The sequence below is a fragment of the Lissotriton helveticus genome, chromosome 10, assembly GCF_964261635.1.
Source record: "Lissotriton helveticus chromosome 10, aLisHel1.1, whole genome shotgun sequence".
Taxonomy (NCBI): Eukaryota; Metazoa; Chordata; class Amphibia; order Caudata; family Salamandridae; genus Lissotriton; species Lissotriton helveticus.
The window spans coordinates 359288913-359313564 of record NC_136071.1 but is presented as its reverse complement, the minus strand read 5'-3'; the positions used below and the strand labels follow the sequence as shown (position 1 = coordinate 359313564).

Here is a 24652-nt window from a genome sequence, read left to right as displayed (position 1 = left end):
CTAGTAAAAGTTGGTGGCTGCAAGTCTCAATATTTGAGCAGGCGTTTATATTGTAAGAGGGTTTAGAGGGGGCAGATTTGTGATGTTCTACTGTCGGGTTGGATGGCATTTTATGTGATTTCGTAGAGGCTGATCAGTGCTTTGCATGCTGCTGTTTAGTAGGTGTGGCTGAAGTTCTTTTGACTGCTTGGAATTCTAACATGATTCTCTGATTGTGTACGTTATTGTTAGTAATCACGATTTGTGGCTTCTCGTGATGTGTTAATTGCGGATTTGTATGCCCTCTTGTTTGGGATGGGAACTGCCTGGCTTCGTCCATGGCGGAGAGGGTCTAGTTTTGGGTAGGGCCCTGCTAAATTGTGGCACCAGTTTAATGTGAGTCAATGACCAAGTCGGCCATGACAACGTGGATCAAACTCCCTGCATGTTTGCAGACTACTGGTAGGGATGCCACTAGGGTGCTCTTAAGGAGTGCTTCTTTTTTCTATGTCTTTAAGCCACAAGTGTTGGTTCCTGCTAGTTTGTGGCTCTCTCTTTGATTCTCAAGACTTTTTATTGCTTGTTTCATCGATGGTGAAGTGTCTGCTATTGCAGAATCCATAATTGACTTAGTATTGATAGGAGAGTCTGGTGTATTACTTGTAGCACACCCTTCACTATTGTTTCCCTTTATCCCAAATATTGGGCAGAAGCCCTTTTGTTCAGCCTCCTGGATTTCTGTATCTTATTTCTTACATTTCTGGTTCGCTTGAGCTGTCTTTGGGGAGTTTGGGAGGGGAATTCATTTTCTCTCTCACTGGGGAAGGTATTTCCAGAGCAAGGGTTGAGGTTGAACTTCTTCATGCTCCTTTTAGTTGACTGTATATGTATACCGTCTTCTTTTAAGATGTTTATCTGTGCGGTTTCAAGAAAACGTTTTCAATCTTAGTCTTGTTCTTATCCGTTTAAGCCGTCAAACGGGTGCCTGTGGTTTGCTTACGTGCATGAGTTGGTTGCTTTATTTAAAGAAGACTTATTAGAATTTTCAGGAGGGCGGATAGTTTATCTATTACTGTCCATAAGAATACTTTCTCGGGAAGGAGAGTATACATCCTGATCCCTGGTTATTAGTCGAGTCATAGATTCCAGTTTGGTGTTTAGTCTGGAAATTTGTGATGCAATTAAGTTCATGAGGTCCAGTTGGACATCAAGTTTGTCTGACTGGAAGTTTAGGGCATCTATTGAAGACTGTAGCGTTGTTAAGAATGAGTCCCACTAATCTGGAGTTTCGTCTGATTGTATGCCCTGGTTTGTTGAAGATAAGGAACCTGTTACCTTGGAGTTGTTACGAGCTGACCTGTTGTTTGGCATTCCGTTAGGAAATGTTTTTTAATTGCCCGCTGGTGCCTCTGACTGTTCTTGAGGCATATAATTCTTTGGGTTTGTAATTTACTGAATTTACTTTAGAGCGCCTTGGTTGGTATTATTGTTTGCCATATTTGTATTTGTGTTTGCTTTGTTTATTACTTTTTGCGCTTGTTTTGGGCTGACACCACTGTTTTTGGTTTCTGACCACCCTTGAGTTATGCTATTCATTACTGGGATATCAGTTATGAGGTCCTGGAAATTGTCTGAGATTATTCTTCTGATTTCCAATTAGCAAACAAAGTCATTGCCATTCGAGATGGGTATTGAACGTGGCCAAGAACTAATAATGTATTACTTTTCAACCTCCTCATTGAACATGTCTTTGTGGTTAGTGTTCCATCGGTTATGCTGCTCTGGAGTTCTTCCACCGGCTGTGCATGGGGTGGAGTGCGGTTGGTCTGGTGCATGAACCAGAGCTTCAACTAGTGTGGCATTGAGAGTGATTTTGTATTGGACTTGGATGAAAAATCACAGTTTAGCATTATTCCCTTTGTGAGCCGGGGGCTTCCATTTCTGGTCTATGAGCCACAGGTTCTTAATCCTTTTTATTGAGTTAGGGGGTGCAGCAGACCTGGTATTTCCATGGATGCTGCAAATATAGCTGAGATGGGGTCTTTAAGAAATGCAAATTTATGATTTGGGTTAGCTTTCCCGAAGGATGTCACCATTGGCGATGTTAGGAGAATTTGCCAGAGGAGACTCCTGTATCTGAAGATTTGCTTGTTTTCTTCCTTGAGGTTTTGTTACCCAAAGTCAAATCCATCTGATTTGGGAGTTTTGGGGTTTTATGTGGCAAAGGTTGCTGGGTTTTTCCTAACCTCATTCTCCTCTTTTGGACCTTTCTGGGATGCGTTAAGATTTATGATTTAAGGTTTGCCTTGATTCTGTGCTGTTTGATGTAGCTTGGTGTGGCTCCTGCAGCCGCCTTCTCTCAGCCTATGGATGTACATCGGGGTGTACGCTGGGTGACCCTGGATGGCCTGGATGGAGATTCATCTGGTCAGGATTGTGAGGGAACAAACACGGATAACTACCACTTCTTTTGTGACTTTCCAGGCTTCCTTGATATTTGTTCTCCTTGATTTTTGCCCTCTGAGGGGGATGGCACAGTATTGCTGGGGTTTTCAGGCAATTTTCGCTACACTGGCATTGGAACGATTGTGGATAAAGCCGGAGTGGGGGGACAATTGGGACGCAAGCTACACCCATCACTAGGCCAGCTGCTTCTGCACCACCAATGTCGACCACGTGTCAGCTGGTGTATGTTGGTTGACTCGCTCCTTAACCCCAATTGCCTCCAAATTGTCTTCCTTCCTTTGGGTTGGTTTACTCCGCTCTTCAAATCTATTTTGCAAGCCCACGCTACTTGCAAATTGTGGACTGGCAGATCAGGGGCAAGTCTGGGGCTACGGATGTGGGCTGTCTTGAGTGGAGGAGAGGAGCAGACTCAACAGACCATCATTCCCGGAGTCCTAGTGGCTATTGTCTATCCAAGTGGCGCCTGCTGCCCTCACTTGGGGCGCTGATGGATTGTCATCAATCACCTTACCCTGCCGCAGGTTCCTATTCTCTGCTGCGAGGATACCTGTGAATGCGACGGGCCGGGCTGCGCACGAGCTTCACCAGGCCAGCAGGCTGGTGAGTTAGTGGAAGCATGGCAGGGCACCGCACCGCAGAACGCTCAGGGGAATGCCGGGAAGTGCTGCTCACCTCTCCGCATGCTGCAGTACACGTCTCTTGGCTCATGCCGGCACCTGATTTCCTGTTGGCTCCTCAGAGCAACCATGGCGTCTTTCTTTCCTTATGCTTTATCCTGTTGCAGAGGACTTCCGGAAGCAGGATGCGGGCACCCCACTGTGCAATAGATCTCTGCCCCAATTCTACCCACGATTTGAGGCTCACCATCGCTGGTGGATTAATAATTACTGGACCACCAAATGAAGACTTTGGGGCCTGCAGGACCACCACAGGGTTGGCTGCGAGGACGGGGGGAGTGCCAGGTTGCTGGTGTCTTACGCATTGTGGTACCTCGCGCTTCCATACCCGCCTCGACACTAGATTCTCTACTCTGGGTGACGTCTCGCAGCTCACAGTCAACGTCCTGCGTTCTCAACCACTTTCGCTTTTCCTCTCACTTCCACTCCAGCTGTCAGCTTCATATCAATAATAATAAAATATATTACACACATTAATTTTAATGGATGTCATTGAATGTGTTACATTTTCATTTCAATTGTGCACTCATTACACACAGGGGCATAGTTACAAGGGGATATTGTCACCAGAACTTCACTTTTAGCGATGTTTTGTTGGTAGTACACCCTTCTCCATATTTACAAAGCATCACTTAGCTTGAAAGAGGTGTGCAGTGGGTGTTGCTGTGGGCGTTCCACAGCAACACCTATTGTTTTTATGCTATCCAGATTAACAAGGAGGTGTAAATCTGAGGCAGTACCCAAAACTAACGCCATGCAAGAGCAGACGTTAGAAGGGCGAAATGAGGGTAAATACTTTTATTTCTCCTAACTTTTGCTTTTTCTATGTGTCCTGCATTCTACAGCACACATATGAAGAGCAAAATGCCATTAACTATTGTTTATGTGCAGGAAGGTGTCCCTTCCTGCACATAAACAATCATTAAATAATGACGATTTTCTACTCCTATGTGACAGAAGTAACACATTGCCATGATGTTTATGTGAAGGAGGGACATCTTCCTGCACATAAACAATCATTCACTGCAATGCTGACACTTGGCACTAGGGTGCAAGGGTGCCTACGTTGGCACTAGGCAGCTAAATTTAGCGTTAGGGGACCCACAGGGTTGAGCCATATTCTTGTGAATACAGCGCATCCCTGCGTTTCAAAATGTCAAAGCACATCGCTGCCAAATGTGGCACAGCTCTGTGCTCCAACATTTTCTCATAAATATTCAATGTTTGTTGGATTGATGTTTGAATACATCTGATGTAGTTCATTGGGAGTCTTATGTCAGATGAAGGTGTATAGCATTATTTAATTGAGTGCTGTTTATAATCCTTTCAGTTAAGGTTCTCTCTGATTGGTCTGTTTTCACTGTGTGGCATGTTATATTGAGTGTTATTCCTGTCTATGGATACCATATCCATAGAATAGGCCAAAAAACAGTTTCATGGAATAGACTAGAACAAAATGTTATACAAGAAAATACAATGAAGTGCAATGGAAGAGTAGAATCTACAATGTTCTCGCATGACTCATTTCGAGTGGTAAGATCTGTTGCTTGTCGGGGCAAAGCTTGTGACATGGGATAACCAGCAAGTTAAACTTGTTTTGAGCATCAGTAGGTTCAGACCACAGGCCTCAATGCAGCTAGCATCATCAGTAGGTTCAGATCACAGGCCTCAATGCAGCTAGCATCATCAGTAGGTTCAGATCACAGGCCTCAATGCAGCAAGCATCATCAGTAGGCTCAGATCACAGACCTCAATGCAGCAAGCATCATCAGTAGGTTCAGATCACAGGCCTCAATGCAGCTAGCATCATCAGTAGGTTCAGATCACAGGCCTCAATGCAGCAAGCATCATCAGTAGGCTCAGATCACAGACCTCAATGCAGCAAGCATCATCAGTAGGTTCAGATCACAGGCCTCAATGCAGCTAACATCATCAGTAGGCTCAGATCACAGACCTCAATGCAGCAAGCATCATCAGTAGGCTCAGATCACAGGCCTCAATGCAGCAAGCATCATCAGTAGGCTCAGATCACAGGCCTCAATGCAGCTAACATCATCAGTAGGCTCAGATCACAGGCCTCAATGCAGCAAGCATCATCAGTAGGCTCAGATCACAGGCCTCAATGCAGCAAGCATCATCAGTGGATGTATGACTTTACAACGCATGCTTTTACATCGCATGCTTTTACATCGTAAGTATTACAACGCAAACCTTTACAACGCATAGCTCTTTGGGGTGCTGGATAGTGAATAGTTTAATTTACTATTCCAACTCCAGTCCCCGTGGACACTAGGGAAGGTGTTGGATAGTAAATTAAACTTATTCCCTATCCTCGAGCGCCCCCCAGCGCAATGCGTTGTAATGGTTTGCGTTGTAAAAGTTGCGATGTAAAAGCACTGCGTGGTAAAAGTTGCGTTGTAAAGGATGTTTCCCTCATCAGTAGGTTCAGATCACAGGCCTCAATGCAGCTAGCCCAGAACCATGGAGGTAATGCCGTTGGGATCAGCGAGGCAGTCAAGATCTTTTTTGCATTCGAGGATGTAGCCACCATTTCGTGACAGAACTTGCAATTTGAAGAGCGATATAAAATGGCTAGTGTAGAGGGAGCTGGCAACAGTTAGATGTCCTCTGTGCTGGATCCTAATCAATAGTTGGGCAGTAACAGAAAAGTATCTATTTCATGAAGAGATTGAGAAATCCTCCTGCGGAAGTACCTCTGCCAAATGATCTCTATGGTGAGAATCCTTCACTGGCGGAGGATTCTCCAACTGAGGGCTTACCACTTCCACCACAGAGGGCGAACGCTACCATCGAACTGTAATTCAGGCCCACGATCAGGCGTGCAACGCCCATTGGGCTCAAAGGGCTTCAGCCCCCACCGTCGTGTGTGTCAGCCCAGGCTGAGACAGCTTCTTTTTATTTTTATTTTATTTTACAGAGTTTTATATAGCGCGAACTAAACCCGAATCTGGTATCAGAGCGCTTTACATAGCACCAGCTGCATTACACGAGGACACAGATTAAGTGATTTGCCCAGAATCACAGGATGTTCAGCGTCATTGCCAAGACTCGAACCCAGGGCCACAGATACGAAGCCGTTAGGCTAACTACTCTCCCCGGGCTACACACAGACAGGTTTTGAGCTGTTGTCTTCTGGCGACCGTCTTACTGCAGCCACACCCGAGTACTTCACAGGTCTTTACAAGACCATTTACTTGCTAACGAGGCTTTGTTGTGTTTTCACCACTTCTTAGAGCCCCTAAATCTCCACTCTGCATATTTCTGGAAGAACAACCCCCCCCCTCCGAAATTTTTATTAGTCACCCCGCCCCTCACCCGAAATTTGGCTCTAGTAATTGCACTTTCGCCCACAATGTATATTATTTTGAATATTAACAAGGCACCAAGTAATGAAATCTTCTGCTCTATTGTCTCTTTGTGTAGGGCACAGAACCCAAAGGCAGTGGGACACGAGCATCAGGGAAGACCACTCAAAATCAGCCTTCACATCGACCGAGGGAGAAGACGACGCGCTGGGGGTCCTCTGCAGTCAGTTCTAGTGAAGAAGGAGGAATGGGCAAGTTCATCCTCAGGAGAGAGGTACGTCTTTAAATATGCACTAAAGAGGATTTTTTCCATTGCACCGTCCTGGAGCTCAGGAAGTGCAGCAAATAAGGGGTGCCATGGATTTAATCAGGATACAAAGACGTGCGTCATTAGCGGTGAATCTGGGAAATTCAATGTATAAATCAGACATGTATGCAAGAACTAAAAGGAATGCACAGTGTTTTTCTATTTTTTTTTAAAAATATGTTCATATATTTTTGGTCAGGAATTAGCTCACAGGCCCGGCTCTACGATTCTTGCTGGGAGGGCCATGAACAAGGAAGGGTGAGCCACGAAGATGAATGGGCAGTCATACAAAGTACTAGGTACTGCATTGTCAAGTTTTGCCATTTTAACACCATAAACAACAACCAAAGAGGTACCTACTTCGCTTCTGGCATTGTGGAAGGGGAGGGACACAGCATATTGATTAGCTGCAGCCTGTTCCTGGGCATGTGCAGCAGCAGAAACATTCCTTCTGCCACACGTCTCTTTGCAGCTTTTCATGTTTAAAAAAAGAAAATTGGCAGCTTTGCAGTTTGCAAAGCACTAAAGTTTAAAAATGCAGCGCAGTAAGCCCTCTGACAACTTTGCACCCCCCCACCTAATAATATAATGCATACTTTACAATTATGTATACTCCCTTTCTATGCACATGTTCATTAAAAAAAACAGTTAAAAACAGAGTTATGGTTTTGACAAAAGTGCTAAACCAAGGAAACCCATCAGTTATGGTAATCAAAGCACACAATACAGGCCATGTCTCACGCTGCCCGTCATGCTCAAAACTCATTCTCAGCTGGGCCTGGGGTTTTCTCCCATCTGTTCTGAGGCCATCCAAGCTTTTTCTGAGATATTCCTTTTTGGACATTCTAGCCTCTGGCAGTCTTCCCTGTAGTGGCAATACTCCCAGCATTCACATCTCCCCCTTAATGGAAGAAGTATCAACATGCTTGAACTGCTAGTATTAAGTTGTCAGGTTGTTTTGTAGTGTGTGTTTGGTTTGCCCTGTGTTAGTGGTAATTAACATGTACCAAGTAATAAAAAAGTTTTTTCAGAAAAACAATACTTCAGTGCCCTGTACTAAACAAACATGCTCTGAATAGAGAACACTATACTGTGCACAATAGTGTCTGCTTAGCCACTCATGTAATAAAAAAAGACTTCTACAGGAGCTAAGGGTACAATGGGTGTGCACTATGAACCTTAAAAAACTTATATTTAAGGCACTGAAATACATCATGTAAGATTCTTTTGAACAGAATGATACTGTTATGATGCAAAATGGTCACAAATGGAACTTTCCACCTCATCTTGTGTTAAATTCATCTTTTCAAATGTTCAAGGACCATTAGCAGTCTCCACTTGCTGGAAACACTATTATTTCTCTGCAACTCACACACATCTTCCAACGAATCTGTCCCTGAAACAGTTGCTCACTCTTAGATCCTCTAAGCCCTTACTCGCCCTCTGATCTCTGCCTCCTCTCTCTGCAGTCAGTCCTAAAACTCCAGGCCATTCTTACAAAACCTTGCTTGGTCCTGACCAACATGACCCCCAGAAGCTCATGCGTATCCTTTTTTATGTTCACACCTAAGAATCTATAGGTGCTGCTCATCCTAAGGCCTTCAGACTCTTGCTCACCATTAGTTGCTCTCTAAACTACCCACTTATGAAAGAGACCCTGAAACTAATTTCCACTTTCCCGTCCTCTGAGACTCTTGCTCAGGCTCAGATTCTTAAGGTTCCAGCTCACTCTCAGGTGCCTTTGTATTCCAGCTCATCATCTTGTCACCTGATTTCCCTGTTCACTGTCAGACCCTGTAGCTCTTGCTCACTCCTACTTGGAAGCTCCAGTACATCCTCATGTCCCTGAGGATCATGTTTACCATAAACTCCGTAAACGTATATATCCGTATAGCTTCCTTAAAGTTTTGCTCACCCTAAGGGCAAAACGTGTATTGCCAACACCAGATGGCTGAAGCTTCTGGTCACCCTCAATCCTCGCAGTGGGTATGGAGGGTGAACATACGCTTCAGAAGCATAGCTGAGGTTAGACCCCTGAGCCTCAAGCTTACCCTCAGGATCCTAAGGTTTATACTTACTCTAAGTTGCTCAAAACTCTGCTCACGCCAAGGCATTCAAGGCTCCTGCTTGTCCCAATGGCTCTGGCGCACCAGAGGTGCCAAGCTGCCTGCTCAGTGTCATTTACTTGTGCTGCCTGGCCATGCTGAAGTGCCCGAAGGTTACTACTCAGGGACATTAATCATTGAAGATACAATCCCCCTTAGATCCCTGGGGCACATGTCATCCTCAAGTTGCTGAATCTTCTTCTCAATTTCACCTACCAGAAGATCTTGTTTACCTTCAGATCACTGACGTTCCTGGCCACCCTCAGGTCTCCTGATATCTCTGTCCAAACTTCATAAGTCAGAGAACACACTGCTAAACTTCAGGCTTCAGTGGCTGTACACATCCAGGTCTTTCATGGACCCTTTTTGTTGCCACACGGAGTCTCTCTAAGTGTGATGTCTTTTAGGTATAACACAGCTTGGTACTTGGTGACATCTATACTGTGGGAAGAGACATGATCTGAATCTGCTTGACATGCTGGAGGAAATCACTTCAACAACAGACTTTTTTAATTCATTTTTTATATAGTACCTGTGTCCTTGCTCTCTCTTTCGTTCCCCACAACTATGAACAGTCCTTCTCTCCTCCTGCTAGGGGTTATCACTCTTACCTCTTTGTTTACTCTCTCACTTCACCTGCACTCTCACGTTCTCACTTACCACAGCTATTACAATTTCTATATTTCTTTATGTCTGTCCATATTTCATACCAAGTTTTCATTCTGTCTCCCTCCATCTTCCTCTCATTCTACAAACCCCTCTATTTATTTTAATACCCTTCTTCATCACTGTCCCTCCCATTTTTCTGTCTCTCTTGTTATCCGTCTCTTTTTTTCCTGTCACGCTCTCTCTCTCTCTCTCGCTCTCTCTCTCTCTCTCCGTGGTTGCACTGATTTTCCCCATTTCCATTGCCCCTGTGCTATTTACCTCCCTCTCTCTTAGTCTATAATTTCACTCTCTTTCTCACTCCTCTGTCTCCCACATACACACTATAGGTTGTTCTTTTTCTACCTCCCATGTCCTTATTTCCAGACTCTCAATTCCTATTGTTTCTTTGAGCTTTACTTCTGGTCTTTTCTTGTCTTGAAAATTCCCCTTTTCTTGAATTGTGTTTTCTCATGTCAGCCACCCTAATTTCCCTCTTGGCCTTGAACTTGTTTGTGTCCTAGACCTAATGTTATTTTCGTCGTGTCCACTTTACCTAGTTGCTGCTGTCAGTAGCTACCTGCTTTATCAAACCTTGACATTTGAAGAAGACCTTTCTCTGTAGACATTTAGTAAATTCCTGTCCTTGTAAGTGCTTTCAGTTCTGTCTGCTTTCAAAGGTTATTCGGGAAAGTGCAGGGACCTTGTTCTACCTTTAGTAGAGATTAGACCAAAAGTATGTTTTATTGTTGAGTGGTAAGGGAAAATTCACCTATTTCTGGAAGAATTGTTAGGTACAGTGGAGAATCCACAGGTGGTATTTCTTTTACCATAGTATCTCTTTTTTGGAGGGAAAGTATCATACTCCTGATTTGGCACTTCCTCTAGGTGTCGCCAACCTCAAAATCAAGCTGTAGACTTCTGGAACGTCAGAACTAAGAAGTGTGTGTGAGGCCTTGATTCATCCTTTCCTAATTATCACTGACCAGGAAACTGCTAACACCCTCTTCTGCATCCATCCTTTGCTTTGTCATTCACTATTCTTTTTCTCCCTTTGCCATCGCCCTTCTCTACACGTTAATTTCCCACCCTACCTTTTACGAATCTCTTGTTCTACCCTCCTCTCCTCTTAGTCTGTCCTCATGTCATCTTTTCCTTGGCTGTTTCCCACTCTCGTTCCCCCCCCTCTCACTCCCTCATTGTACTGATCTATAGTTATTTCCTTCCCCTCTAGGCTCTTTTCCTCTCTTCTCTCATCAATGATTTCTCCCTCTTTCCTTTCCCCCTCTTCTTTTGCCTCTACTCCCCACTCAGTCTCTTATTTCCTTTTGTCTCTGTCTCTCTCTTTATCACTCCTCTGCTCTCACCTCTCGCCCCAACATAGAGGGTGAATTATTTTTCCAGTGCAGCACTGTCAAAATCAAATTTTCCTTTTACGCATATCTAGTCAGATATTTTAGGTCGAGCCTGGGCAGCGCATGAGCTGCTCTGCGAGGCATGCTGTATTCAAATATGGACTAGAAGCTCAGACCATTTTCCGCCCATCTTTATAACTGGCTCCTGTCACTGTCCTTTGTAGATGGTGGCTTTTCATTGGTTAATAGGCTTATTAGTCCCTCTTTAGTACCTCCCTCTCTTTTGTTATTACCTCCCATGAGGATAACCCCTGTTACACGTGTAGTTGCTCAGGGCGTTTTATTTAGTCTGTGAGCACTACTTTCTTAAATCACTTTCTCCTATAGTATGGCAACATGCTGACCTGCAGAAGGTTGCTTTTTACGCAGTATGGCACCCAGGTGCATCCACATTCCTACATATCTGTTCATCTCTTAACTGCCCTGTTCCTCTAATAGGTCACCCTTCCTCAGCATGTCAATATCTGTCAATGGCTGACTCTCCAACCCCAATTTACGCTCTCAAGTGCAGCCCACGGTGAAAGTAAAGTCCACATTTGTAAAGCGCACAATCACCCGTAAGGGTCTCTAGGCGCTGGGGGCCGTCGGGAAGATTAAGCGAGCTATTGCCCAGAGTCACATGGTGCTGGGCTAACCTGCCGCCGGAGCCGGGGATCGAACCGTGGTCCCCAGATTCCAGCGTCAGTCGCCCTGGCCGCGGCGCAACACCTCTTCCCACGGTTACAACCTCATCTAGCTATCATCAATCTAATACCCCTCGACTGTCACTGACTATGGACTGGTATTTTCTTCCACTCTCCCGTTTATCTATTCCTTCCCCTTACACTGTGAACCCTACCCCTAACCTGTCCGTAGCCTCCATGGTTCCCAAACTGAGCACAGCTTGTTTGAAATCGAAAGCATCTTCTTCAGTCCGAAGCTATTCTTCCTGCAGGACCAATTCACCACGCCCACTCTTCGTGGCTGCTATACAACTCTAAGCTATCGAGATGCACAGCAATCTTTCTTCTATGGCGGTGTCGTGACTACCATGTTAATGACACTAAGAAAATTGTTGACGTGATAAAGTGCTTTTTGTGCTAACGCCGATCAGCCAGTTTAATGTGCCTCACGACAGGAGCCATTCTGCGCACCAGGCATCTGTAACTTGAATTTAACATAAGAATACGTCCCAGTTATTCCTTCATTTCCCTTTAGGAAGAGCCAATTGTGATTTTCACCAGCATTACTTATTTCCAGGAGCATTACTCGTTCAGCCTAGCCAGTCATGAGAACGATTATTCACAACGATATTTGCAAAGTCCCACTCAAAAGTGCTTTCCAGGACTGTGAATTATTTATTCACTAGCTGCAGCCTGTTGTTTCTGTGAAAGATCCAAACTCCTAGAAGCGTATGCATAGCTGCATTGATTTGCTTTATTTTAACTACATTGCCGTTTAAACTGTATAAGTATTGCAGGGAGGGAGGTTCAGGGAGGAACTGTGGAAAAAGGGATGACTGACAGAAAAAGGAGTAAGAGAGAAGGTACAGAAGGATACGATATAGAATAAACAACACTGCGGAAAGCATTTACAATGCAATATGGCATTGTAGATGACAATGCCTTTTAATTATGTGTTAAGAAAACCTGCAAAGTACTGGGGGACATATTTACAAGCCCCTTGCGACACATTTGCGATGCCGTTGCGTCACTTTGGTGACGCAGCAGCAGCGTAAATCATGCGCCACGTTGCGACTTATTTACAGCGTGACACATCCAGGCAGATGCGTCACATTGAAAAGCACTGCACCACATGAAACCTGCATCAGGTTTCATGTGGGCGTTCTGTCGCAGGGTGGGTGTTCCCTCGCAGGAAAGCCCCATAAAACTGACGCAGTGAAATCTACTGGATTTCACTGAGTCAGTTTTACGACGCCGCTTCGTCAAACCCTTACGCCTGCTTGAAGCAGGCGTAAGGAGTGATGCACCACGTTAAGTATGGGCGGCCCCTGTGCATTGCTGGAGTTGCGTCGCACTTGCGACGCGACTCCAGCAATGCGCTGCCCTTACGCCACAAGATGCGTCACGCATCTGCCCCTCCTTGCACCATGGGGCACCGCATAGTAAATGCAACGCATCCGTGGTGGCGCAAGGGGGGATTGCGTGACGCATCTGTTCTGGCGCATCCCTGCTGATTTGCAGAGATGCGCCAGACATTGTAAATATGCCCCAAAGTGCGTGTTTACGCACTGCTTGCAGGTTTTCAAAACACATCAATAAAAGGCAGTGTCATCCACAATGTCAATAGCTCAAACTCTTGCAAATGCAAGACCTTATTGCATTGCAAATGCATGTCTTCAAATGTAAAGTTGCTTCAGTCCTTAGTGTTTTTTCTAAAGGTCCATTACTCTTAGCTGTGTACATCACACTCCCCAATCTATAAATGGATGGAATTTCAGTAGAATGAAACTTCCAATCTCATCTGGTATGTCACTGCACAGTTATTAAACCAAGAATGCTGGCACTAGGTCCCCCTTAGCTTTTCTATGGATCGTCGAGGGCTGGTGCTAGGGACTAAAGGCAACGTCCCCCACAAATGACATGTTAATTGTGCTGCTCAAAAGCATCAGCCCCTCCCTGAGGAATCAAAGTCACCTCCTGAGGTCTGGGATGGGAGAAGATGCACCATGCGGTGCCTCCTCTGCCGGCCCATTGTCATTCTGCCCATGACAATGGACCAGATGACTCTGTGACTTGCAGAGTCACACTCGAGCTGTAGCATCTTTTCCGGTTTCACGAAAGCTGGCCGAGATATGTGCACCTGGTTTTCCACTTCTGAATTGCCTTGGGTGGGCCAGGATCCTCTTTGGGTGTTCCCACTCGGCCCACCCTGTAGAACTGGGCCTGATAGCACAAACAACTCTTTGATGATGTAGTAGCAGGGCTTTAAGTGGACTGGGTCTCACCGGTACTGAGCATCGGCAGTTTTTTAAAGAGGGCGTCGAAACGGGTCTCTATCAGGCTCTGTTTTGTGCCCTGGCATACACGGTCCGTTTTTCCCGGACTGCAGTGACAGCAGGCACATCGATGAGCGTGTGCTCACACTGCTCACTTCTCACTAGTGGAAAAGTTACAGCATGTCATACCAGGTGAGCATTGTAGGGGAAGGAAAATCCTTTAAAGAGAGTAATTTTGTCTCTGGATTTCCCTTCTCTTTTTGAAACGCAGCAGCAGCAACATCGTGTGGTGTCACCAGGCCTTTAAGTGGAAGCTTTTTCAATATTATATACAACAAGCCATAGTTGCTGCTTATTTATCGTATGCTACAAACAGCTATTGACAAAGCTAATGGTCTTGACTTGTCGTAGGTAGGATGTTAGTTGTTATATCATATATCTGGATGCAATGACTGAAACAGCAAAATACAAGTCGGGCGGCCCACTATGCGAAGCATAGATTTTTAGCTCATGCGTTTTTAAGCCACACCCTTAATTACATCGACCAAGCCCTTTGAGAGACCCCCTAGTTTTCTCATCCCACTTAAAGCCCTGTGTAGCAGTGAAGCTGTAACACGGGCCAGCTAGAAAGCAAAAACAGATAGAAAAGTGCCACAAATAAACAAGAATTGGCAAATACAATAGGTCTCGCCTTCCTGACCTATGTCTTTGGCAATGCATTTTTCAGATTCTCTGCAGCATCAACAAAAAAAGTAAACATTTGCCCTGATGTGACAAGTGCATAGCAAGTATGCATCATGAAGGTACTTGCACTGCAACATTCCATAGGTGCACACATGCATCACCATGCATGTGTTCACCTACTGATTGGTGTGGGCGCCATTTTCTTTTTTTGTTTACTGATCCAAGTAAATAGATGCATTTTGGATTATTAAATAAAAAAAGATGTTTGGACAATGTCAAAAATATTGTGGACAAGAAAATTGTGAAGGTAATTTTCTATGGGTAAGGAAAGATTAACTATATATAACTCCACATACACAATATTCTGTCCACACCATATTTGTGTTTCCAATATTCTGTCAGTGAACCAAAAATAAAGTTAGAGCTGAGGAAGCAGGTTTGGGTCTCAGTGTCGGCCTTATTTATGAAGGCCTTGCGCCGCCGGTGCGCCACTTTTAAAATGGGAAAAAGTGACGCACCGGCGGCGCAAGGACTTCATAAATAAGGCCCAGGATGTTGAGCCGACACTGAGACCCAAACCTGCTTCCGTGTTTCTGGGCAAATCGCTTGATCGCCTGTGCCTACCAAAAAAATGAATGAATATGTCCTTGTTGATGCTCATGTTAAGCACATGGAGTTTCGCAATATAGAACTTAAAAAAAAAGTTACATAACAAACACTTAACTGCTGCAGAGTTAAGAATGAGGGCGAAAATGGAGAGACCAACAGGGACCTGTCTCAGCACCTGCTTTTAAGCCCTGGTTGCCAGTCTGGTGGCTGCTCCGCAGAGTGAGGTAGGTCTTTCGGTGCTGCTGATACACCCTATGCTGCAGTGCACAACGAGGCACTATGATTGCGGGCTTAACAAGCGGAGCGGGAGGGTTGGAGGAGTGTGGACACCTGAAAGGGGGCGCTCCTGGAGCGTGTTACATACATGCCAGTTGGAAGAACAAACTCACCATGTGAGGAGGGGCAGGGACTCGTGCCAAGAAGGAATGTATGACGTTACAACGAATTCCGTTGCAACGCATGCCTTTACCACGCATGCGTTACAACGGAATTCGTTTACCATGCATAACCTTTCCCTCGACTACTTGCGTGGTGACGTCATACGTCGTTAAGAGGAAACGGAATTTTTTTCCCGATTTCTCTTAAACGACGCTGATTATGTGCAGATCCCGACGGGACTTCTGGTGAGTTTTTTTATTTGGGGGGAGACCCCCCCAAGCCCCCCCTTTTTTACTTTTTACCTTTACCACATATGCCTTTACTACAAACCTCGTAGTAAAGGTATGCGTGGTAAAGGCTTTAGTGGTAACCACGCATGCGTTGTACTGCATGTGTGGTTAAAGATTTCGTGGAAACGGCTTCGTTGTAAAGGCCGTTTCCCGCCAAGAAGTACCCACAAGGCACTTTTGAACCCCACCCCGGCCCCAAGCCCCCAGTGGAAATGTACCTTGTGTAATGTACCTTTTGCTCAGTGGTACTTACACCAACAATGCATAATCAATGTCACTGCCCTCCTCATCACACATTGCAGTTTCACTCATGGTGGCAGCACATTACTGGCTAAGGGGTCCACTTCTGACGGGTGTTAAGGCCCCCAGCTCTCCTCCACAAATGCTAACCATGTTGGTACTTGCCAGGGCAGTGTTGTGTCAGTGCTCTCTGTTGTCAGCAAGCACCGATTGATGGTCAAGGAGCATGGAGGACGGGCCCAGCCTTGATATGCAGCGGGTACAGCGGTCCAAGAGGAGAGGACTTGAGTGTTTTGCATGGCTGCATTCTCACTTGGCTGCACTGGAGTGCCGTGGCAGGGAGGCCAGCCTGCAGAAGTACCTGGCACCATTCTGCCGCAGCCACAGGGCCCATTGACTTCAGATAGAGGTGCGCAGCAGCAGGATAGGCACAACCTGTTGCACATGGATGCAATGTTCTTCCGCCTCCCTCAGAATGGCAGATATGCCGACCTTCCGACAGGCGGCAGCTTGTGTTGTCCCAGAGAGAGGGAGATCTGCTTGATGAAGTATGGTCAGTGGCAGGTGAACGACGGTCCAGACTGTCTCCAAATCATTACGCAAACACACACGGCTTAGTCCCCTGGCAAAACGCAGTGCAAACTGTAGTGGCGAGCTCCCGCCTGTGCTACCTCAAGCTGCCTAACTTCTCACCTAAATGTACAGCACCCGCTGTTTGCGTCGCACAGTTGGCTGTTGCGATTGAGATTTCAGATGATTAAGATTGAGAACTGTCTCTCACCTCCAAGGCTGTAGATCAAAGTGTCCCTCAAGGCTCTATCTTTTCTCTGACCCTGTTCAATCTTTACATTGAGCCACTAGGAGCCATATTAAAAGAAGCCGGAATCCTCTATCACCTCTATGCCGATACCATCCAGCTCTACCTTAAGGTGTCCTCCGCACAGGACATCTCACTTTTCACCACCGCCCTCAACTTAATCAAAGAATGGATGATGTAGTTAACACGAGTCCTCCGATTATATTCCTTGATGGGCTTAATGGAGCATTCAGGGTCCCATATCTTTGTCAGGGCAGTTTCCGATATTGGAAATTGTCTTTCTCATTTCAAACAGTGTAAATTCAACTCATCTCGCTCTAAGCTGCGAGGAGAGATGGAGCTGAGCAGCCATGCGCTCCCTCGTCTAAGCCACGCCCTGTATTGTTCTTTCTTTAATTTGATTGGTTCAATTCTTGCAAAATTGTATTCATGTGTGGTTTTCCTATGATTTTGCTTTATAAAAGAAGCTCCTTCCTGTGGCTTGTTTGATCACTTTCCCCTGATCTTTAGGAGGTGACATTGTGTCGATTTAACGATTTATGACTTATTTTAATTGACATAAACTATATTTTGTTCTTTCAAAATAAAAAAAGAAGAATGGATGATGTTGCATCTCCGAAAACTGAATCCCTCTAAAATTGAATTCCTTCTTATCTATACCTCAAACTCTCTACCTCCTTTTCAATCATGAATGGATAATCAGAACATTCTTAACAGTAAACCTAACAACGTTGACAGTGACAAATTCCTACGAATCATTCTGGCCTAAAGACTTAACCTCCAATCCGAAATAACCATCAGGGCCAAGAATGAAAGTTTCCAACTGCGACTTTTCAGGGGAATCCGACGTTACATTTCTGACCAAGACCTGAAAACTCTTGTCAATCTTTTGTACTTTCTAAATGGGACTACTGTAATTCTCTACTTGCAAGCCTTCCTAAGAAACACCTATCTCCTTTAACATCCGTCCTTCACTCAACTGCACATTTCGTCTGCGTGGCTGAAAGAAATTACCATATCGCACCTTTGTTGATAACTCTTTGCTGGCTTCCTATTGAAGATAGGACCATATATAAGATTGCTTGCATCACCCATAAAACCATTCACACCTCCACTCCTTGCTATCTATCAAACAAACTCAAGTTATTAGATGACTCTAGACTTTTAAGAAATGCTGAAAATCTGCTGCTCGAACCTCCAACTTTCAAAAGGGAAAGACCTATGGCGCAATCATTGTCAGGTAGTGCGACTAGAAATTGGAATTAGCTACCTCCAAACTTTCACACCACCACATCTTTCCGGATCTTCAAAACTGACCTTAAAACTCTTCTCTTCCTAAGACATTTTTCACAATAACACTCCTCGTCTAGCTCCCCGCCAAGCAAAAGCTCATGCATTTAATGGCATGACCTTGACTGCTACATAACACTCTTGAGAGCTATAACTCTGTAACTTAAGTTAAGCTAACTTGTATTTAACTCTGTAAATATGTAATATTTATCTGTGTCACCTGAATCGCTTAAACGTTTCTAACTTACCTATATCTGTCCTCATTGTATCTTGATTACAACATTTGCTTCCTGGGCCCTATTATAGATAGGGCGCACTTTTCCTGTTTATGTCATAGCGCCCCTTTAAGCAGGTGCACCGGGTGCAAACCGAAAAAATGCGCCCTATCATGTAGAATGCACATCCCTCAGGGCAGTTGCGACCTTATGCTGCCCGCCGTGCAGCGCATTCAAGAGAAATACTGAGCAGCTGTTTCAAAGATGCTTCTTGTTTCTCTGCACAGGCTGCAACATGTCTGCACTTTAAAGAGGGATTTGAAATCACCCTGCAGGCGGGCATAGTGCGTAACTGCACTCGCCTGCAAGGGAATGTCTAGGGGGGTCCATAGGACCCCCGTTCCCTCTTCCAGAGGGCGAGCACACTGACAGTGTACCCCCTTTTAGGTGACACACTATCAGTGAGCCTCCTCACAGCTTCTTTACCTCTGCGCCTGCATCTATGGCCATATGACCATGTCTGAACTGGGGTGGTGTGGAGTGCAAAAAAATGATGGATTTAGGCCCAGATCTCTGTACCGGGGTGAATGTGTGACATTTTTCTGCATTCTGTACATCAACTGTTATTTTTGCATTTGTCACCCCGAGTGGGATGGGTATGCTCAGACGTGAGTCCCATGCTCTCCACACCACTGGAGTCAAGCTATCCTGGCTGAAGACGTCTGATAGCCAGAAACCGGTCTTAGGATGCTTGATTCCGGTCCAGGAAAGACATGGCTTGGCAGTTCGGGCTGGACTGTTCCCATGAGGCACAGGATCAAGGCTGATTTGTATATGGCCATGTCTGAACTGGGGTGGTGTGGAGTGCAAAAAAACGATGGATTTAGGCCCAGATCTCTGTACTGGGGTGAATGTATGACATTGTTCTGCATTCTGTCCATCAACTGTTATTTTTGCATTTGTCACCCCAAGTGGGATGGGTATGCTCAGACGTGAGTCCCATGCTCTCCACACCACTGGAGTCAAGCTATCCTGGCTGAAGACAGCTGATAGCCAGAAACCGGTCTTAGTATGCTTGATTCTGGTCCAGGAAAGACATGGCTTGGCAGTTCGGGCTGGACTGTTCCCATGAGGCACAGGGTCAAGGCTGATTTGCATATGGCCATGTCTGAACTGGGGTGGTGTGGAGTGCAAAAAAATGATGGATTTAGGCCCAGATCTCTGTACTGGGGTGAATGTATGACATTGTTCTGCATTCTGTCCATCAACTGTTATTTTTGCATTTGTCACCCCGAGTGGGATGGGTATGCTCAGACGTGAGTCCCATGCGCTCCACACCACTGGAGTCAAGCTATCCTGTCTGAAGACGGCTGATAGCCAGGAACCGGTCTTAGGATGCTTGATTCTGGTCCAGGAAAGACATGGCTTGGCAGTTCGGGCTGGACTGTTCCCATGAGGCACAGGGTCAAGGCTGATTTGCATATGGCCATGTCTGAACTGGGGTGGTGTGGAGTGCAAAAGAACGATGGATTTAGGCCCAGATCTCTGTACTGGGGTGAATGTATGACATTGTTCTGCATTCTGTCCATCAACTGTTATTTTTGCATTTGTCACCCCGAGTGGGATGGGTATGCTCAGACGTGAGTCCCATGCTCTCCACACCACTGGAGTCAAGCTATCCTGGCTGAAGACGACTGATAACCAGAAACCGGTCTTAGGATGCTTGATTCCGGTCCAGGAAAGACATGGCTTGGCAGTTCGGGCTGGACTGTTCCCATGAGGCACAGGGTCAAGGCTGATTTGCATATGGCCATGTCTGAACTGGGGTGGTGTGGAGTGCAAAAAAACGATGGATTTAGGCCCAGATCTCTGTACTGGGTCGAATGTATGACATTGTTCTGCATTCTGTCCATCAACTGTTATTTTTGCATGCATCTATCCTACAGCACGGGTGCAGAGGCAAAAGTATTCACTCATTTGCATGGGCCACACCAAAACGTCAGTGGTATAACATAGCATAACACGTGCCTACTAAATATCTCCTGTAACAAATCAAACATTGTAATAGTTATGTTGAGTGACGGACAGGCCTGGCTAATGTCAATTGAGCTTGTCTGCCAGGAGTGTACATCAGAAGAGGACCGCTGTCGCATGAGAGGGGGAAGAGAGAGGGTACGGTTAAGGGAGAGAAATCTAAGGTAGGAGTGCAGGAGGGAGAGGAGGGAGAGACAGAAGAAAGAAGATAGGAGTAGAGGAAGAGGCAACGAAGATCAGCAACACTGGGCGGGGAACCCGACAGCTGTCAGGAGGTTGGGCAGGAGTGAACAGACTGTTGGGGTAAAGTCTGGGCTACCCTGGGCGTAAGGCGATCTAAGAGAGGAGTTCATGGAGGTTTGTTCTCCTGTAAGTATTTATTGAAGGCATCCCAAAGGTGTCAGGGGCCAGGAGTGCCTTGAAGTTTAGTGTGTAGAGTGTTGTTAGTGCCTCTAACAGAGCATAGTAAATTACACCAATTGCCAAAGTCACTTGGCGATGTTGATTTTCAGTCGGAGAGAACTGTTTCAGTGTCCAAGGAGAAAAGGAGTTCCACTAACGAAGAAGCGTAGGAGCTGAGTTCCGAGGAGCAGGGTTGGCATGTGGGAGAGGAGGTGGCCTAACGCAAGGGCGGTCGACCTCGAATCTGTGGAACTGGGTTCGAGTCTCGGCAATGACGCTAACCATCCTCTGATTCTGGGCGAATCACTTAAACTCCCTGTGCCTAACAAAAATGAATGTGTCCTCATGTAATGCAACTGGTGCTATGTAAAGCGCTCAGATACCCAATTCAGGTCAAGTTCGCACTATATAAAACTCTTAAAAAAAAATGTAGAGCAAATGCAGTTGTTAGGAAGTCAATCTCTATTGTAGCCCCAGTGATCTGATGTAGCAGGTCTTGGAGGGCCCTTTTACATTAAAGAAACTCATGTTGTAGGCCCCCTGGGCCCTCTCCTTACCTCCAGCATGTGTTTGTGTCCCTCAGACACAGCTTGTGTAGTCTGGGGTCCAGTATGTTTTGTGGCTGGACCAGAATCTAGATTGTGCTAGGGCAGGGTGATTTTGGTATCAAAGGGAGATTTACAGATCTTTTGCCATATCATTTTGTGGAGGTTTGACGAGCCTGTTGATTGTGTATGTGATTCCCATTTCCAGTTAAATATTCTCAGAGCCTGACCATTAGATGTATTAAGAAGTTTGTACAGATGTGAGGTGGTATGGCCTCTCCTTTTAAGGGCGCCTAATAGTCTGGGTAGGTCTGCTTTGTGTGAGGGTGTGTGAATCTTGGAAATTTGTGAAAGTCGATATAGGAAAGATCAAATTTCATTTGTAAGGTGGAGAACGGGCTAGGGTTGGTGTGTGAACCCAGATTCTTTATGAAGTTTAGGCCTTGTTGAGACCATTTTCCCCTCATGTTTAACTGTGCAGGTGAACCATGGGTCTGTTAGGGACAATCTGTGTAATCTGTGTGCTAGGTGTTTGTCAAGGAGTAGTAGTGACGTAACCATGCCCATTATTATTTGTCTGGAGTGTTACAGAGGGCGTTTCAAGATATTGTGCATTGTGAGGGTGGAACTAAGGGGTAGGGGTGCAGTTAGGCTGGATTCAATGATGAGCCATTTGCTGGGGGCTCGATTCCTGTGATCGCAGTAACCATGCACCCTGGGATATTGGAAATGCTATTTGGTAACAGGGTTAGTCTGGGATGTTTATCCCACGGAGGATTTGTTCCTGTTCAACATTTTCAAAGAAATTCTAATTTGTTTACTTTCCCCATGATTTCGGGGATGGCGTTATTCATCGACTTTATGCAGGAAGGGAAGAGTATATTGGAAGCATGCTAGACGTGAAGATAATCAGGGGTTATCATCATCTTCACTGTTTGCACTCGCCCGCACCATGTGATATGTATGGGGACCAGGTTTTGAGAAGTTCCTTTATTTTGGTGAGCTGTTTTTGTTCATTAAGTGGAACAGATTTTAAATATCAGAGCTAAACCATATGCCCAGGTATTTGATGGCCGTTGTTGCCACTTTAGACCAAGGTCACTGTTTACAGCAGATATATAGTGAATGTGTAGTGGGAATACCTTAGTTTTATCTTTATTTAGGGAATAGCGGGCTACTCGTGAATATATTTTCATGATGATTGGTATGGCTGTGGGGCATCCTCAGTGAATAACAATACGTCATCTGCATAAGCAGCTACCACTTGTATACCTGAGGAGAAGTTAATATCTGTTATCCCTGGGTTTTTACAAATGGCGGTCATTAAAGGTTCAGTGACTAGAAGGAAGAGAAGGGGTGAGAGCAGGCACCCTTGATGAGTACCTTGTGAGAGAGTGAAGGGTTGGGATAGATGGCCGTTGACCCTAACCTTTGCCGTGGGGTCTAAGTACAGCGCCTTAATCATATGGATAAATTAATTCCCTAGGTGGTATCAGTGTAATGTGACATGTGAAAAGCACAAGAAACCTTTTCAAATGCCTTTTCTACATCAAGTGCTAGGGCCGCTTTTAGTGAATGCGATAGCTTGCCTCTTTAGGTCTCGCCTAGCGAAAGCAGCGCATGCGCTGATCTAGCTATTGCGAGTACCTTTTGGAATCGATTCTGCAAAGGGCTTTTATGCACGCGCCTGCATGGACAAACATGGCTGCTCTTGTCATTTGTCCATAGCAGACAGCATGTGCGTGTCCGTAGGGACTGTGGACAGTCCTACGCCATTTTGAATGCCGCTTCGCGTGTGCGTTGCTTTTATTTTCGCTGTCAGTTCCCCCGGGGCACAAGCAGGCATCCACTTCTGTGTTTTTGTTGCGATCAGCTGTTCTGCAGTTCCCCCGGGGCAAAAGAAGGCATCCACTTTTGTGTTTTTGCAGCTATCAGCTTGTTTACTGTCTGTGTATTGCTGCTTAACAATCTCTTGACTGGCTGGCTTCTACGCTTCCATGCAACTATTCTTTTTCTGCTTTTTAAGCGCTTTATGAGATTGCTGCACTTTCTTGCCTCTGTGTATTTTTCCCCATCTAGAGTGCACGTTGTTGAGGTTCTGTTTGTACGTTGTATTATATAGGTTTGCAACGTCACTTACCTATCTCGCAGTTGAATGTTTTTGCTGCTTCCTTAGATATCTCTTCGGGACTGAGCATTCGTAGAACGGTGGAGTTCCATAGATCCATGGGAATTGGCTTCTTGGACTACTGCGATGTCTAAAAAAACACATGAGACACTGCAAAAACTTCACTGGGGTCTTGTGGAGTTATAATATTGTGGTTTTACATAGATCTGTTTCTGCAGTTGAAGGCATTATCTGGCCACCTCGTTCTAAAGTGCTGGTGACGTGCAGGTGAATGGTGTATAGAAGTCATGCTGGGATCTAAGATCTGACCTGCTACAGTCCTGCTGACATGCAGCAGGACAACAACGAAGGGGGGTGGGCCCACAGGACCGGAACCAGGACGGACCCATTTAAACTCAACAACAACAATAACCTAGGTTCCTGTGTCACTTAATCTCCATTCATTTAAAGGAGAAAAAAACCACACTATTTTCTGTTGGTGGTTGGGTTATTTATTTTACCCAAAAATTTCAATTCATTCGTATATAGTAAAAGGGGCAACTGTTCTCCACAGATTTACACACAGAATTTACCAACAAACATTTACAAATACATACACTACTTCATACATATAGCAATGGTCAGTGAAACAAATAAATTCACAAGTTTTTACACACAATATTCACAATCACTGTCAATAATCCAATGTGGAACGCAAGAAATGTTTTTCGCAAGACAAATCAATTGCACTGCAAGTCTGCGTAAGTTTACACAATATTCTCATATCTTGTTTGTATTTAATTCATTCTCCAAAATATTCTTGTTATCAGTAAACATATTCCTAATACAACTTGTTATCAGTAAACATATTCCTAATGCAACTCAGCGGAATTCTCGCTGTGCCGACGCGTTTCGAGACACACAGTTGCCTTAGTGTGCTCTCATCAGGGCATCTTACTTATCCACATTTGGGTGTATCTGCCAATGTGGTAAACCGTTATTTAGTTGAGGTTTCCAGACCGCTGTGCCCGGTTTGTGTAGGCAATGAGTCTGTCTTTTTGATAATGCCAGACTCAAATAACACTCCTTTGTTCTTACTCTTCGTTGTTACCTTATGGCGACTGTTTTTTTTCTTCCGCCTATTGCAATGGGACCCGGGTAATCATACACCTTTCTTTCAATT

At 45.2% G+C, this 24652-nt stretch overlaps 1 protein-coding gene across 2 annotated transcripts in view; it reads left to right on the top strand.

Moving 5' to 3' along the window:
* LOC144783943 (uncharacterized) overlaps positions 1–24652 on the top strand; it is a 282927-nt gene that overhangs the window by 173340 nt on the left and 84935 nt on the right. For both annotated transcript variants that reach the window (XM_078662674.1, XM_078662675.1), the window contains exon 5: positions 6567–6722. In XM_078662674.1, the coding sequence (XP_078518800.1) occupies positions 6567–6722 (156 nt within the window). The remainder of the gene's footprint in view (positions 1–6566; positions 6723–24652) is intronic.